The sequence below is a fragment of the Cygnus olor genome, chromosome 4 (assembly GCF_009769625.2).
Source record: "Cygnus olor isolate bCygOlo1 chromosome 4, bCygOlo1.pri.v2, whole genome shotgun sequence".
Taxonomy (NCBI): Eukaryota; Metazoa; Chordata; class Aves; order Anseriformes; family Anatidae; genus Cygnus; species Cygnus olor.
This window is the reverse complement of record NC_049172.1, coordinates 281,792-299,526: the sequence shown is the minus strand read 5'-3', so window position 1 is coordinate 299,526 and position 17,735 is coordinate 281,792. Positions and strand designations below refer to the sequence as shown.

The 17,735-nt window shown below is 50.5% G+C and overlaps 1 protein-coding gene across 1 annotated transcript; it reads right to left on the bottom strand.

Moving 5' to 3' along the window:
- Positions 1–15,872: 15,872 nt before the first annotated feature.
- NKX6-1 (NK6 homeobox 1) lies at positions 15,873–17,735 on the bottom strand. Its single transcript, XM_040555113.1, has 3 exons — positions 17,102–17,735; positions 16,799–16,971; positions 15,873–16,714 (listed from the first exon to the last, which is right to left on the bottom strand). Exons 1-3 carry the CDS (start codon positions 17,727–17,729, stop codon positions 16,463–16,465), a joined length of 1,053 nt encoding a protein of 350 aa, XP_040411047.1. The 5' UTR covers positions 17,730–17,735; the 3' UTR covers positions 15,873–16,462.

Genomic DNA, 17,735 nt, shown 5'->3' with positions numbered 1-17,735 from the left:
CCCCCTTTGCCTCTTCCATCCCCAAGCCCGCAGACAGCCCAAGTCCATTTCCATCCCTCCTGCAGGCAATACGGCAAGCCCATACCTGCAGTCAAGTGGAGCTGTCCCTGGCCCAGTGCAGGAAGGGACAGCAGGCATCCTGGCCTCCTGCCGCCCTGCTCTGCTTTGCCCTCTCCTTGCTCAGCAGCCCCTCCAAATGATTTTGTGCCACTGGGAAGGATGCCGCTTGCTCCTGCTGTATATTGCAGTAGCACTGTCCCCCTGTGTGTGTCTTCTTCTCAGCCTTCTTATCAGGTGAGCAGAGGGTATTGGTGCCTTCTGAATGGTCCCAGTGGAAGCACGAGCTTGTAGCTTCTGCTTGCACTGGCAAATACATGTCTGGAGGCTGGTGAGCCCCTGCTGCAACCAGTGGCAACAGTCACAAGGGGCCTGTGCCTTCATTTTTATCTCTAATGATGTGTCATTCCATGGATGGAAGTTTGAGCAGATCGCTGAGGGGCGTCACTCCAGAGTGTATGGGTGATGGCAGTACTATGAATTGCCTTGGGGCATTGAGCACCCCAAATTCCTGGCACCAGCAGTGAATCTGTACTGGGAAGGATGCTGTGCACTTATTGACAGTGCAGGTGATACCTATCCTTAATGTGTGTCACTCGTAGACAAATTCACCTTGCCTTTCTCCCAGCTGGGCTCTGCATAGACGCACATTACCACTTCAGAGGAAGCCTGGGAGAACTCATAAATGATGAGGCTGCAAAAATTTAAGTATGAAAAAATCACCCCAAGCTACTGATAAAGAAACAAATTCAATTTTCCCCAAGTCAAAGACATTTTTATTAGGAGTTTAATACTTCAGCATGGTGCAGATATACAGCATATACACTTTTTCCCAGAATTTCACCCTTAGTTCAGATTAGAATTTGCCCATAAAGCTCCAGTAATGTTTTTCTTTTAGTAGTGACACTTAACAAAATAATTAGGCAATTAATTGCCTAACTCCACAAGGAGCAGCAATTATTTCTTTTGCTTAAAACATGTAAAAAGCTGTGTCATTTATTGATAGAGAGTCGCATAATATTCCATGGCAGAACAGCCCTCTGGAGACATTACTCTATATGCTGTGAATGCATTTTGAGAATAATAAACAAAACTCAGCTAAATATTAAATGGGCTCATTCCTGTACTTAAAAATACTGCCATTCATTACAATTATTTATTGTTCATCAGTGCGCAGACGACCACAGCCTGGCAAGAATGGCCCAGCCTGTACCCCCAGGAATTTACAGTCGGGAGCTCCATGCTGCCACCAGTACCTGAGCAGCTCTGCTCACACAAGCTCCAGTTCGGCAGGGGATGTGAGCACACACCTGGCTTTCACCAGGGCCATGCGCCCACAGAAGCCAGGGCTTACAGCAGCACACATTTTAAAAGCTTGCTCAGTCCAAGCTGGACTGCTTTGGGTCTGCCAGAGGCTGATGAGAGGGTAGATGCACAGGAGAACTCCAGCTGAGGTGGTCACAGGTGCTGAACTGTTGCAGCGTGCTCAGAGCTTCAGGGCAAGCGTCATGCTCTTCTCAAGGTGAGGGTTGGCAGAGGTGGGAGTTGAGGTGCTCCCAGGACCATTGCTACACTTAATCAGATGCTGCACCTGACTTCTAGGCAGGGTGTTGCGTGCAAGGTGCTTATCTGTACCACAGGTGCTGTCTTGCTTTTGTTGCTGCGAGTACCCAGGTGTATATTTACCATTTAAAGTTCATGTAAGACTCAATGTTGCATTCCAACGGTACATTCTCTGATTTTTGCTGCTTAATCTAGCCTATACAGTCTTCATCCTAGCAGTAGCTGAGCATTGAATTTATCGACTTAGGGTGGTGCTGTCATGGCTATATTTGAGATACTGTATTGATGCACAGATTTGTCCAGGAACCCATGAAAACAATCTGTGTTCTGGAAAACCCAGGGGCTTACCTCCTCCCAGAAGGGGAGAAATGCCATGGCTGCTGGTGTGCCCATGCTGCCGAGGTGCCAAATGCACACGTGACAGCTACTTTTCTCCCCTTCGTCTCGGTGAGAGCAGAGCAGGATTGTAGAGGGGCTTGGCGGCCGAGGAGAGGGATGAGGTCTAGGCGGCAGTCACATCCCACCACAGCCAGCTGGAGCTGGGACCAGTGGAGGAATTCCAACTTCCTGATTCCCTTGCTGGCACTGGGTGCAAAGTCGTGCTCAGCAGAGCTGGCCCGTGGGGAGGCAGCAGGCTTGCAACACATTTAATTACCAGCCAATGTTTTCTTCTCAAGAAAACCTCCAAAAAGCCTGGTGACGCCATAACGTGCCGCGGTGATGGTCTTGTGCAGTGCATTTTTGTATTTCATTTTGAAACAGAACTGTGTTTCTTCTTTGAACATCCCTTACAAAACGATACCGTGTGTTGAGAACGTAACCTTACTCAGCATGTGGAGCTGAATGTCAGTTTGTCAGAAGTGAAATGTTTTGATTAGATCATCCTTAAATTATTCCAGAGCTTTATTTTGCAGAGAACTTGGCAACGCTTCCCCCGGCATGAAGCGAAACCAAATATTGAAATCTAGAGCCTTTGCAAAGTGCACATCTGTCACCATGCAACTCCTACAGATATTTTTTTTTCTATTCTCCCCGGATAAAGAGGAATTTTATTTTAAATCTGGGCTTTTAAATGCCTGAGAAAATAGGGCAGTCATGGCTTTAAACAAACTTTATTTGGGCGCTTGACTGACTGGCAATTGTGGGCAATCATTTTAGCTGTCACAAGGCCTGGAGAAATGTGTGAGAGCTCTTCCATGAAATGTTTATATTTCATAAACAAAATGATGTGCTTAACAGTCAGAGTGATGGGAGGGTTCCGGCTAATGCATTTTCCAATGTGTGAGGCAGATTATTAATGCGCTCCAGTAGCTGTTAATTTCAGTTTGCCGGAATGATTTATGGGGAGGTAAAGGAGAGAGACATAATCTAATTGAGATCAGAATCGCTGTTCTAGGAGAGGAGCACCAGCATGGGCCCCAGCCACAGCAGAATGATTAATATCTAATAAGCAAATAATCCATTAAATTATTATAAACATTACTTCTGACAACTCTTTTGTTGCCAGTGGGGAGAGCAAAACAGGCAAACAATATTAACAAAGCCTAGGTAAATTTTCTGGGCACTTCCATTCTGTTACACTGAGATAAATGTCGGACAGTGGGCAGAAACAACACAGCCTGTTAGGAGAGAGCGTGTGCCGTGATCAATCAGGCTTCAGTGCTTCAAGCAGGGAAGCATTTAGGCTAGAATATGAACAACAATCGAATGGTCAGCGGGGAATCAATCTGGAAAGGGAATAGAGCGACAGGAAAAAGTCCCTCGCTGTCTGTGTGCTCCCCAAATGGGCTCCAGCTCCGCTGCCTGCTCCCCACCACCCCATGGGAGATGGAGGGGCTTGGGTGATCGGCATCTTGGCAAGGGTTGGTGGCCCCATGCCACCACGACTTGTGTGTTTGTCCGTGTGCTTGCGGTGTGTTTCCTTGGCCCAGGCAGGCACTTCGGTTTAGTCCTTCACGGGCTGCACACGGGGAGGCAGCATAAATGATTTTGGCTGCGTGAGGGGTGTCGATTGTGCCTACGGGTGTTTGTGCCTGAGTACCCGTGAGCACTTGACATTGCTTTTAAAAACATAGCTCGTGGAGCCCAGAAAATCTGACGTGGTGCAACAGAGAGCTTTGGGCAAAGTACTTCTTGCCTCGATTTCCCTTGCAGCAGGACTGTTCGCAGGAGCACATATGGTAGCTAAACTAGGAACACCCAGCCCACCTGCAGTTCCCTTGCACTGTAGAGTACAAAACATATATTTTGGATTAGTCGGAAACAAAGGTACTTTATTTTTCAGCAGATGAGACAAGATCCATCAAAATTCTTGTGGGATCGAACAGAATGTTTTCCTGGACTGAAAATGAAATATTTCGTTCAGTTTCAGGCTTTTTATGATCAAATGAAATACATTTTAAAGCAGTATTTATTTCCAATTAACAAACACAAGCATGCTGAAAAACGCGAGCATGCTGAAAACTATTAACCAAATGTTAACCAAAATTTTTCCACAAGCTGAATGTGGATTGAGGAAATCCTTGGGTGGAATCACAGAACAATTGAGCCAAAGGGGTCTCTGGTGTCTGCCCTCACAGCGGAGCAGAGCAGAACTGCTCAGGGCCTTGTTCAGTGTGGCGGTCTCCCCATGGACAGACATCCCGCAGCCTTTCCAGGCCCCTGTTTGCCACTTGACTACAACCACTGTGGAGAGGCTTCTCCTTGGACAACCAGGTCATTCCCTCTCCTCTTATACAATGTGCACATCGATTGCTTTGCCTCTCTTTTGATTTCTGCTTTATCCCGCCCTGCTTTGCCACAGCCTGGCAAAGAGCAAGGAGGTATGGAGAGCACCAGAGCCGCATTGCTGGGGCTCCAGGCAAGCCCTCACAGGAGGATCCAGGACACGTAGAGCTGGAACCTGCAAGGCTGTTCCTCCACTAGCACACCCCAGGGCAGTTTTGAAAGGCCTCGTGCTCAGTTCGGTCGAGTGCCATCTGTGGAATCCTTTCAAGCCCTTGTGCAGCTCTGTTGGCTGCATCCAGACGAAGTCATGTAGGGCTTTTCGTGAGAGTTAGCCCAAAATAGCAGCAAATGCTGCTTGTGTCTAATGCAGGCAGAAAAAAAATATTTAAGAACAGTTTGTCTGCTGAAAGTATGATCCTTGTAGAGCTGCCAAGATCAGCGAGTGCTGGGAGATGATCACACTTCTGCCTAAGCAACAGCCAGAGAAATTATAATTGATTTTTGGTGGCTGTAATTTGTCCGTTGGGACTGAGTAACCAGCAGCAGAGCAGGGTGCACGAGCTCCCCACGGTGTCAGTAAGGGGGAGGCCAGAGCTATCTTGCTTATGCCCTGTAGACTTGCAGTGATGAGCGTGCCATTACTGGAAATTGTCGTCACCTCTCTGCAGAAAATGACCATGTAACCACCACAGGATTTGCCCTTCATAGCTGTGCACCCCTCCCTAGGATGGGCTCTGAAAGGAAGCAGTCTTAAGTCATGTGTTATTTTTGTTTATTTTAAAAAAAAAAAGTGCAAAAGCTCCAAAATAGGATCTGGATTAAGACCAGAGAAGAACCTAAAACAATCAGCAAAAGAGAAAGTAGCACGATTCCAGCTTTAAAAAAGAACTAATCCTCAAATAAAGGATAACAAGATAAACAGCAAAACTTTGGCTTTTGGCTCGTACTTTTCTAAACAAAAGTCTGCTTTACATTAACCAGATGAATACATCCAAAGAATGAGCCACAAGCTTTGAACTGGAGTGCAGGAACTCCTGTTCTGAGTTGATGTTATTGATCTCATTTTCAAGGAACTTCCTTTCTTTTGCTAATCCCCCCACTCTAGTTTTTAATGATTATAAAATCATCATCGCGATTATGAGAGCTGTGCTTGCAGAGAGAAAAACACAGCATCTCTTATTTTCTTGCTCGAAGGGGTGCCTCTCCGAGATGAACCCACAAGCAGAGCTTGGTTCAGAGTTGTCAGATGCAGCAAGAAATCTCCTGTTGGCGCAGCACCTCTGCTGTCTCTTCTGTGTGTCCCAAATCAAGCTCTTTTGAGGAGGGCACAGAAAAATTGAAAAGCATCTTTCCACACTTGCTCTTCCTCAGTCCAGTTTCTGCTGCTGCTGTCATGTATACAAGTTTGCTGTAATGAAATGCAATGTAAGCATCTTGTCAGAAACCTTTCATTGGAGTGAAAGATAAGACTGTCTCCTGTTTGACTGTCCAATGAGCAGAACCAGGGCTCCAGAGCAGACCCAGACGCATCCCTCCCCATAGGAGGAGCCCCTGCAGCCTGCCAGATAACACTGTGGTAGTGCTGGGGGCAGATGCCATACACATGGGGTCAGCGAGCAAGCAGCACCTTCTGCCATCCGGCAGGCCCTGACACCAAGTCTGCCGAAGCCGATGGAGAGATGGACTGAACAAGATTGGGCTCTTACCACTGCCTCTGAGTTTGAACAGTTGCCCGTTGAAGCCTACGCTGACATTCCTTTATGGGAAAGTCTCTCCTAGAGTCGAGCGTACCCTTCGGTTCCTCGCCTTGGAATTGCCCAGAGCTTTCTTTCCCTTTTATGCTGAGTTCAGATTCCTTGGATCCCTGAGGTAGGGAGACTGATGGCTTCCTAAAGGTCAATGAGAAAAATAATTGAGGTTTAAACTCTTTAATGGGCAACGCTGTGAAACATGCAAAAATAGTGACGTAAACAGCAAGAACATACGTATTTTCCCCTGAATAACAAAGAGCATTCAGCTGCAGTCAGGCACTGGAAAAGTTATTTAAAATCATACCCCATTCTTTCTGAGTTAATTCAGCCTGTGACCCAGTGTGCTGCTCATCCTAATATTAACTCTGAGAAACTTTTCTTTTAATCATGTGGAATCTCTGTTTATTATTCTGGCTGTTGCACTTGGCTCCGTTCCCTGTATGCGCCATGGCGGGATGCTAGCGGTTAGCCATGGAGAGCACCGTGCAAATGCTCAGGCACCCCTTTCCTGGTGCCGGGCGTCTTTTGCAGGGTTTATTCTGCTCTGGAGTTTAAACTCCTGTCTGAGATGTGCTGCAGGCCGGGGATAATGGAGGGATATCTCAGTCCGCTACAGGAATACTGTACAGGAATACATGTAATACATGTAATATAGGAATACATGTGTTTGGGGGAAGTCATTCTCACCAAGCCTTTCTCCCTCTACCATCGGTCACTGGTGCAGATGTGGCTCAGGCATTGCCTGGTACCCACGTGGTGTCCCAGACAGGGGAGTTTGGTGGTCTGGCCTCAGTGCTGTGTGTTCATTAAAAAAAAAAAAAAAAAAAAAAAGAGCTAGAAGCCAGAAGACAAACCCATGAAAGCCACTGCTGCCCGTTGAGCACATCTTGTCTTACTTACGGCTGCTGTTGGCCTTTGGGACTCGAGTTGGGCCCTGCAGGGCTAGGTGAAGGTGGAACTCAGCACCACCTGCCACAATCCCTGTATGAGTGACTTGGAGCTAGGATTTTCCCTTGTGAGACCATAATCCTCACATGCAAGCCACTGACATCGATGAGTACCATCTTCACATAACTGCACACCGAGCCAGAGCTGTCTGGACTGGTGGAAAATGCCTGAAAACATCTGATGGTAAGCACAGACCCAAGGGAGCGGAAGGCTCCTCTAACACCATAACCGCCTGCTGCCCGTGCAGGCAGCTTGTCCATGGATAAACCTAGTGATGTCCATGAGGGTAAGGTCTCACTGGCATGAGCCACGAAGTGCAGACACTAATTCCAAGCACCTCCAAAACTTCCTGCATGTTTGAGTCTCTTCCACATAAGGTCAGAAATCTTCAGCCCTCAGGTGCTCTGCAATGTTCCTTGGCAGGACTTCATCTTCCTTCCAGTCCACATCCAGAAACAGCCACGTAGCAGGACTTGTGTAAACAGCTGACAGTTTCAGAGGACCCAGTGGCTTGGTCTGGGCACAGGCATTTTATCTTCCACATTAAAAATCCTGGAATGAAAAGCCAGGTAGGCACAGGCTTGTCTTCTAAGTAATGATGTTTAGATTTACTTTGCCGTGTTTCTGTAGCCCCTAAAACCATGCCAGGTCTCATTTCCCACATGGGTTTGCCAGAGTGGGGCTTTGGCCTTCAGTCCCGCAAAAGGTGCATTCCTCTCTTATCTCCTAAATATTTCCTGTGGCATAGGTGACACCAGAGCAAAGAATGTGTGAGGTAATGGCAACCTTTAGGTTATCAGACCTGGGAATGGAGGCCTCTTTATTTACAGCGCATCGCGTTTAACTTCCTAGTGCATATAGGGAAAGTGAGGAAAGCATGTACAAAACGCACACCAAGTACTGCTGCATTACCCTGCAGGATTAGCTTCCGATGGGACAACACAGGGCAATCCTGTTTTAGCTTCAAGGGCATCAACAGATGAAATGGTGTTTAAAATGTGACCCGGTATATAAAGGAAGGCTCTGTCAATAAATTCATCTATCAGTTGCAGTACTAAGCTGCATTGCAGGAATTTATTTTGTCGTATAGGCACCGGCAGTACATGACCAGAGTCAATACAAACCATGCATTGTCTTAGTTTAGTAGCCCAGAAATTAATGATTCAACACAGCTTGGTTTGGTAATTGAAAAACGAGCATTTGTTTGTGTCGTGCAGACGGGAGAGGAATGCCCAGTATTTCAAGCAAGGCCTCCAATCTGCCACTGCCTTGAAACAGGGAGGGAAGGCAGGGCCTGAGGAGCAAAGAGTGCACCGCACTCATTCCCCAACCGCCCTCCCCGCAGCATGTGCTGGGCTCCACTGGGATGTGGACATCAGTGTTGGTGTTCTCCTGAAAGGAAACTTTGTAGGGCTGCTGCTGTGGGAATTCAGACCGCAGATTGGGCAGTACCTACCGTTCCTGGTTTTGCCTGGGGAAACCGCATGGTTTTGCACTAACACGCCTGTGTCCCAGGCAAGTCACTCCTGCAGTACCAGATGAAACTCAGGCTGCAGGCATCAACACCCAGCGTCGTTTGCAGTCCAATAGAATCTGTAGCAACTCTAAAGGAAGTTGGGTTTGACCTTTATAATACAGAAATATAGTTTCTACAAGTATAGTTCTTCCTACTCTTAAACTGTTCCTATTGTAAATTACGGGGCTAACAGCTGGCTTCCAATGAAGTCAGCTATTAATTGTATGATCACTACCCTGCTTTGTGTAAATCAATGTGAGAAATGGGCAGTCTCCTGCTATAGCGCAGAATACAGAGACTGCACTGGGAAGTAATTTAAGGGTGAATGTCAGCTCACTTGGAAGGGCTTCTTTCCTTTGCAGGAGACAAGACAACCAAGAAAAACCTTACTCTGGAGAAGCTTTCCTTAGTCCCTGCAGGAGCTGAGAGAAAAATCTCATGGCCCTGGCAGAGAAACAAAACTCGTGCTGTTGTTCTCACACAAATAGCTTTGTCGAGATAAGTTATTTTCTAAGTCTTCCAACTTTGTTGCTGGAGATGACACTATATACCAGATTATATCCTTGAATCGAGACTGTAAATTCTCAAGAATTTGGCATTCTGCATTGCATTTCTCATCTAGACTAACTTTGCTGCTCACATTATGCTAGCAAAGGTAGTTGTATTATTTCAGTTTTCAAGCAGTGTGCCTCAAATCAGGATACATCACACTTAGTTCATGTTCCAATAGGGACTAGGAAACTGAGAAATGTGTTTTGGTTGTCTGGTAGGGCTTCCATGTGCAACCCATAGCGCAGGCCCTGCTGCTGGCTGCATTAGCCGAGAACTGAGTATCCATTTTAGGCTGCTGGTGCTCTCTCGTTATTTCTCACCTGCAGCTGCAAGGAAGAAATGGTCAGTGAATTGAATGGCAAAAGCTGTATTTCAGACTTTTTTTCCAGAGTGAGCAAAATCCAGATGTCACGTTGCTGGTTTTGCCCTTCAGTGGGAATTTTGCCTGGAGCGGGGGGCCTGCGAGCATGCCATGCTGGTCCTGCTGCCAGGCACAGCGCTGGTCCTTGCTGCCCAGTCCTAGGGGCAGCCTCGCAAGATGACTTCCCAGTTTTTCCCACATTTCGTTCATGACCTTTAGGTAGAAGCTGACAGAGCTAACGCTCTGCAGTCAACAGTTATTTCTGCCAGCAAGGGCCTGCCCAGTCCACTTTGGCAGTTCAAGGAGAAGGGAAATAAGAGAAAACAATCAAGTTTTAAGTGAACTATTGTGAAGTAGCAGAGCATAACTGCACAAACCTTGTTTTCGGGAGAAGATTGGATTATCTGTATATTGTACCATAAATGGGTTAGGAACACAAAGAGGAGATGCCCTGTTCTCTCTCTCTCTCTTATTTTTTTTTCTTTTTTCCTATCTTTATTTCTGTCTCTCTTTTTTTTTTTTTTTTTTTTTGTGGAATTCATGTGTCAGGAAATCTTTGACAAACATTTCCATACTTAAATTGAGCAATGAATAGAAACTGGCAAAGGAAAAGGGGAAGAGAATATCTTCTGTAGCTGTGTCTTTTAACTTGCTTTGTCTATTGGTAGTTCTGTCCCATGCTAAATGCAATTTCAACAATACAGAAAGTACAGACTGAAAAACTGAGCTCTAATTAAATCAGTAATGTTTCATTATTTCATGTGAACAATGCGAGTCTAAAGTGATCTGTCCGCAGAAAAATTAAATGGAGCTCCATGTGGAAGCCTGCCGTTTTGGATGGATCCCACGTTCGCAGCAGGGCCCACAGTGGGGAGCAGTCCCCCAGCAGTGGCATCCCCGCACCCCCTCTCACCAGCACGGGGCCGCAAGCTCCTCCTGCTTTCCAGCCACGGTACCAGCATAACGTGACGGATACAAGAGCAATTTCCCTGCAAGGGCTTCAGCCTTCACTAAGTTAACAAATGGGTCTCTGTGTGTTCAGTTAGAGGTGAGCGCACTGGAAAGGTGCTCAGTTAAGTGGTGCTGAGGGCTCATGTGCATCTCTGCGTCCCCCATCACAGTGGGTGTGGACTGGCACCTGCTTCTCCATCTGACTCAAAATCGGCGTGCTCATGATGCCTTTTCTTGGTGGCTGTCTTCTATGGAGCCCCGAGTGGCATGGAATAATAGCATGGTTTGGCTGTGGTTTTGGAGATTGGCGGCAGCTTGTACGGGAGCCCTGGGGAGGGCATGCTGTGAGAGAGGAGGGCCGTGCCCTATGTGCTGTGCTCGTGAGTAGGGCATGCTCACTTTTAAGCTTGACAAGAACACTTGGTGCAGTTTAGTACCCTTCACCCAAAAATTAGAAAAGCCTGTGCCCACTGCATTTCATCCTTTTTGCAAGTGACATTGTTAGCATTTTTAGCAGTGGGGAAACAGAGCTGCACTGGGTAACCAGCCCTGTCAGAACCGCAGAGCTTGCAGCCCTGCCACTGCCCTGGTCCCTGTTCTTCTGTTAACAGAGCATGCACACCAGTGCCAGGCAAGGGAAGAAATTACAGTGAAAATCAGAAGGGTACATCACCAAACTTGAGTGGTCGGGTCCCAAAGTCACCCTCGCACACTTGCCTTGCTAATCCTCAATTTGTGATTCTGAAGAAAAAGACGACGACGGCGACAACGAAGAAGGGGGAGTTCACAATTCACAAACCAATTTGTGTTGTTTCTGCAACACTGCAAAAGTGCGACTCATGAATATGCTAATGAAATTGCAATGAGAGTTTTGGCACCATTTCATCACCTCAACTAGATTAGGGAGCAATAACACTATGGGTTTACATGTCTTAAGGAGCTGCTGCAGCAGGGGGAGGGAAGGAATAGGTCTGCAATATTTATAATTCAACAAAAATTACGTTGCCTCCACCATAGAAGAGAGGCATTGCCTGGTCTGATCAGAAGTGGTTTCTGAGTCAGCCGAAGGGCTGAGGAAGGGGAGAAGCAGCAGAGCGAGTGTGGGCAACAGGCAGCAAGGGAGTACTTGGAGCTTTGACCCCAGGTAGTTTTTAGGTTACCACTTCTACAAGATCTCTGGGCAGGGAGAGGGCTGGGAAGTTGTCCACCATGCTCATTTCAGGAACCAAAATACAGCAATACCATTACTAATCTCACAGCCCACTTTTGTACATAGCCCTTCCTGTACAAAGGCAGGCAAACATACTCCTTTCCTTTCCTTTCCTTTTCCTTTTCCTTTTCCTTTTCCTTTTCCTTTTCCTTTTCCTTTTCCTTTTCCTTTTCCTTTTCCTTTTCCTTTTCCTTTTCCTTTTCCTTTTCAAGTCCTTTCAGGACATGTCAGAGATAGAAGCTGAGTTTCAGGAAAAGAGTCATCTGAGTAAGTTCATGGAAATGCACAATTTCTGCCCCAGCGTTACTCACCCTCATTGAGATCGCATGTGATGTGTTCACACAAAAAAACAGGGGCAGAGTATTTGTGTTTGGGTGCCACAGTGAAAACCAGAAATAAACTCTGAGGACATTACAGTTTAGCTGTGACACATCACACCCACACAGTGTGCACCTCCAGCAAGCAAAGCAGTAACCTGCCAATAGCAAGAGGAGCAAGACGAGTCTCAGAAGGAGGCAGGGGTGCAGAAGTGATTCTGCAGATCACCTCCTGCTCGTTCGCTCACATGAACAGTCCTAACACCGTGCTGAAGTCTTTCCTTGTGCAGTTTTGGGTAAAGTTCCCACAGCAACCTCTGGCACTGTATGCCAGCCTCTGCTCAGTTTCTCCTCTTGCTTTTTTAATGGGCAGTCATAAACTCCCTGTGGAGTTGATCCCATAATCAGCTAAACTTCGCAATTTCCAGGGCACGTGTGAGCTGGGTAAGTAAGAGTTAGAATTTGGGCCATGATTTTAAATCTGAGTTCATCTGTCGCCGTGATACAAGCATGTACAGAATGGGGTGGCACCTATTTGTTCCAAGTGAGGGAACTTCTGCAGCGATGGTTTCAGAAGTGATCGCTGCTGTGAGAGAAACTTCAGAAGAGGGGAGACGCAGAATCCGCGGCTACCCCTGAGCGTTTGCATCAAGTCCTTGAAATTGTCATCCCTCATGGTGGTTGTTTTGCATGCAGGCGTGCAGCCTAGCAGTGAGAAAACAAAAGGCACCGAATGCATTGATGCCGTAGGGGAGGAGGGGACAGAAAGAACCCGACACGGATACAGAAGATGCCAGTGGGTGCAGAGTATCTAAGATAGCATCTTTCACCAAGAGTTGTGTACCTGTTTGATACCTGGTAGGTGTCTGGGACATGGAAAAGCATCACCCTTGCTGGTTTATTTACTAACCACCATAGTTATTCTTTTCATTACCTCCACAGTGTAATGGTTATTTTATGAAGGCTCATTAAATTTAATGAGACACCACCAGATTTTATTGCCTTCTAATAAAATGGGTAGGGGGAGCTGTTTTCTTTCTGATTCATGCAGCTCCAGAGTACCTTAAATAGCCAGGTATTCAGCTGGGTTATGAGCAGGGCTCCCGACGTTCTTCCTGGTGGCCTCCTTGGGGACCACTAGCAATTAACAGCTATTCAAATAAAGATGTGTACAGGGATGTGCTCAAATATGTCAAGGTTTAGTTTACACGTATGGTTATTCTCTCAGATGTGAGAACTTTCCTTGCCGTGGAAGGCACAATGAGGATAGAAGGAGGAAGGTGTTTGGGGGAATCCAGTCAGGGGCTCTCTGGCCACGGCAAGAAGGCACCTGCCTGGGTCCTCAGGGCAAGTCGTATTATTTATTATAAATAAATTACCCAGCAAACGTAGCCCTCCCAGCAGTCACAAGCAGCTGACAAACCTGATCCCGATTTCAGCAGATGTGTTTGGTATCGAGAAGTAATCACAGAAGGGACTGTTTTCAAACTGCTCCTTTTGTCATTGTCTCACTATGTGCTATTGTGCCATGCATGCTTCCTGCTGCTAATAGGGAAATAATTCAGGGAATTGAGGTTTTTCGTTGTTCTGTCCGGTGCATCAGCTCTAAAGCTGCCTGTCTTTCACTTCTCTCTCGGACGAGTCACCTGCTGCACCGACGCCTGGCGGTGTTCCTGGTGAGGCCGGGATCAGAGCAGCAGGGAGAACAACTCCACTTACAGCACGTACAGTGCCAGCGGTGTTACGGTGCAATGGCATTTTTGGAAAAAAAGTCAGACCGTTCCCCCTGTGCATGCGTGGTTCATCCAGTACCCATAGTCTGATAATCAGTGCGAGCCCGTATTTCCAGCCTGATATCTGGCACAGTTTTAAACGTGGATATTGAACTGAGTCGGAGTTTTCCTTACAAAACGAATTTTGCTAGGAAAATATCTGTCAGACTAGAGCTTTCTCCATACCCTCTAATGTGGATGGAGGTCTCGTCTAGGAAAACTTTCTCGGAAGGAGAAGCTGGGAAAGCTGCTGCTGATGATGGGATTTTTCCCTGCAGTCCGGGGAGAGCTGCGGGGTAAGAGTGTCGTGTAACTGGATGCCCAGCAGCTCGGCTGCTTCTCTAGGAAGCAGGGACGTGCAGCGGCTCGGCTCGGCTCTGCCGCTGTGAGTGACAAGCAGCTGAACAGCTCCATCCAGAGAGGAGTCCGCACCAGAGCAACGCGCAGCCGGCGCGGGGCTGCACGCAGAGGCATGGGTCCCTGCTGCTCCTCCGGGGGGTGACGCGCCCCTGACCGTCCTCCCTTCTGCCCCGACTGTTTGCAACACGTCGTCGGAAGAGCCAGGGTTGGAGAGCTGAGCAAGGCTCTCCAGGCTGGGCACTGTGCTCCCGGGCAGCGGGGCACCCAGCAGAGTGCACCCGTGCTCACGGCTGTGGGGTGAGGGCAGCGGGCTGCCAGGGCTGGCACCCCGGCACCGTGGTGGCACCCGGGGCCCGGTACCTCGCCTGGCCTCACCTGGTCTTGCCCCACCTGTCTTCTCATGGCCGGGCAAGCTGGGGGGCGCAGCCCCCCCAACACAGAGTAAGGAGAGCGGGCCCAGCACCGCACACTTGTGCCCTGCCGGCACCAAGCCGGAGGAGCTGCCGCACTTCGATCTGCAGAGCCGGCAGCGAGATTTCGTTGCCGATAGGTACCCCGGAGCCTTATCGGGCAGGGAGCGGTCTTAACGGCTACACAAAAAAAAAAGGTACACAAAAAAGCCTGTCTGTCCTCATTACGGGCAAGCTGATCGCAGTCTATTTCTGCTTTAATGCAGTGATCCAATTAACCTCCAGCCAGAATTAAAGCGACCTTGGACCGGCCGGGTGACCCGCCGCGTAACGCTGCTGCCTCCGGGCGAGCCTCCGGGGCTGGCCGGCAGCAGCGGCTGCTCCCGTGGGCCGGGGGTGAACGCGGGGCCCCGACGGCCCCGCAGCGCCTGCACCGGGCTTCGGGATCTGCGCCGCCACCGCTCGTTCCGCAGCGGTTTCTGTTTACAGCATGATGCATTTGAGCCCGAACGCATTAGGTGCATTATTCATTGGGTACATTTGTCAGAACATGCATGTGTATAAAGAACTAATGATCCATATTAAATTAATGACGCTATAAAAAAGAAAAATACCCCATACATGCAGTTTATGACGGCAACTCCAGACTTTGATAAACCATGGAAAAGACCTAATCAGATGAAGCATTGGACTGTTCCGTCTCCAAAATTACATTTCTTGAAATGCGCTTGTACACAATGTTGGTTTTATTAAAACAAATTAATTCAGTCATTAAGGAATCATACGGCAAGTGTCTCATAAGTCAGGACCTCCAGTGTAACAAATTGATTAAATGACTGTGTAATAGTCTCTTTAAACAAATCTAGTGTAACAAGTTAATAGATCTGCTCAATTACCATGCTGGGGTGATGAGGATGCGGGCGACTCATTAAACGCGGGATAGCGGGGGAGGGGGGGAGGAGGGGGAGGGATGAGGGGTGCAGGATGCAGTCCCGGTCCCGGGCAGGGTCGGGGGGGATCTGCTACCCTGCCGCCATTTCGGTGGGTGCGCGCTGCCCGCCATGCCCCCGCGCTGCAGCCGTGAGGTTGTTGTCTGTCTGCTGTGCCCCCGCCTTACAATGGTTGCTGCAATTCGCGGGCACCGGGGCTGGTCAGGAATTTCATTTCCCCCGGGCAGAACGAAGCCGAACACCCGGTGGTGAAACCCCCAAGCAATTCGCCTCTGGCCCCACACCCCTGCTGGGGCCGCGCCGCAGCAGCTGGGAGCAGGGGTCCCGGCCCCCAGCCTCGGATCCTGCTGCCCCCGACTGCCCGCGACCCCCGGCCCTGTCCCCAGCCCGGCCCCAGGGGAGAAGGCAGCAGACGGCGGCAGGGTGCGTGTTTAATCGCTTTATCGGGGTGAACTCGGGAACAGAAAGTGCATTACATGGAACGGGGCGCGCAGGGGGCTCTTTTTCTCTTTACAAACCGAATCTTTTTAATATAAATTAATAAATGTTAAGACGCTATATCACGATATGTCATCGTTATCGGCTTAAAAAAAGCAAACAATTTACATTCTATAGTATTCCGTATGATACAAAACAAAACACACCTTAAATTCAATTACAGCAACTAAATGAATTTTATATTTTGACCGAAAGTGGTTGTGACGATTCGCACCAGCTACTGGTCCACGCGCTGGCTTCTCCCTTCTTTCGTTTCACTCGCTGCTGCTCGTCAGGGAGCGGGGCCGCGCCGGGGCCGGGAGCGCTCTGCTCGCCGGGAGCCGACCCCCGGCGGGGCTGGGACGCCAGGACACCGAGACACCGTGGCACCCGGGCAGCCCCGCCGCTCCCCTCCGTGCCGCCCGGCGCCCGTATAGCCGCAGTCCTCCGTGCTCTGCCCCCGGCCTCCCGCCGGCCACGGGGCGCGCAGAGTCTACAAAAATAATCTGTACATCTCCAAGATCGGCGGCGGGCGCGGGGCTAGGCCGAGGCCTCCCCCTCGGACGGGGGCGGCAGCAGCCCCCCGCCTCCCGGTTTGTGTTTCTTGAGCAGCTGCGCGATCTTCTCGTCGTCCGAGTTGGGGTCCAGCGGCTTGTTGTAGTCGTCATCCTCCTCCTCGTTCTCCGAGGCGCCCTTCAGCCGCTCCGTCTCCGAGTCCTGCTTCTTCTTGGCTGTCGCCATCTCGGCCGCGTGCTTCTTCCGCCACTTGGTGCGCCGGTTCTGGAACCAGACCTGCAGCCACCGCCTCAGCCCCGGATCCCTAACCCGGACCCCCAGGGGGTTGCGGACCCCCCAGGCGCCCCCCGCCCGCCTCACCTTGACCTGGCTCTCGGTCATTCCCAGCGAGTAGGCCAGCCGGGCGCGCTCCGGGCCCGCCAGGTACTTGGTCTGCTCGAACGTCTTCTCCAGGGCGAAAATCTGCTGGCCAGAAAAAGTGGGTCGGGTATGTTTTCTCTTCCCGTCCTTATCCAGCAAAATCGAGCCTTGGTCTGGCGGGGCGAGAGGAGAGAGAGGCACGCGCGGCGGCGCGGCGTTAACGCGGGTCCGGGAGCAGGACCGGCAGCGGGACCAGGGTGCAGGGCTGGGGTCTGGGGTTTGGGGTCAGGGTGCGGTACTTACGGGGCGCGCAGGCCAGGCGGGCGTCCCTCCAGGGCGGCCCCTGCACCACGCCGGGCCAGAAGACGGGCGTGCGGCCCGGCAACTCGGCCAGCGGCTTTGGGTAGCGCCCGGCGGCCACGGCGGCGGCGGCGGCGGCGGCGGCGGCGGGGCTGAAGTAGAGGGCGGGCGGTGGCGGCGGCGGCGGCGGCGGTGGCGGCGGTGGGGGGCTAAGGCTGCCGAACCGGGGCAGCCCGGCTAGCAGTCCGGCGGGCGCCGCCGACGAGGCAGAGGGCGCGGCGGATGCGAGCGCGGCGCCCGGCAGGGGCACGGAGGGCCGGCTTAGGATGTCGTTGATGCCGTGCGGCGTGGCGGCCGAGAGCTGCGGCGGCGCCGGGAGCCCCCCGGGGCCGGGGCCAGTGCCCACGCCCGGCGCCTTAAGGCCGGGCGAGCTGAGCGGCGGTGAGGGCGAGGCGGAGGCCGGAGAGGCGGAGGAAGCGGAGGCCGAGGAGGCGGGCCCGGCGGGCAGCGGGTACGCGGGGTACAGCGGCGCCTTCATCTCGGCCATGCTGTGCAGGGCGGCCAGCGGCGGGCTGCCCAGCAGGAAGGCGCCCTGCCGGGGTGCGCCGTCCGCCTGCCCCAGCGCCAGCATCCCCGC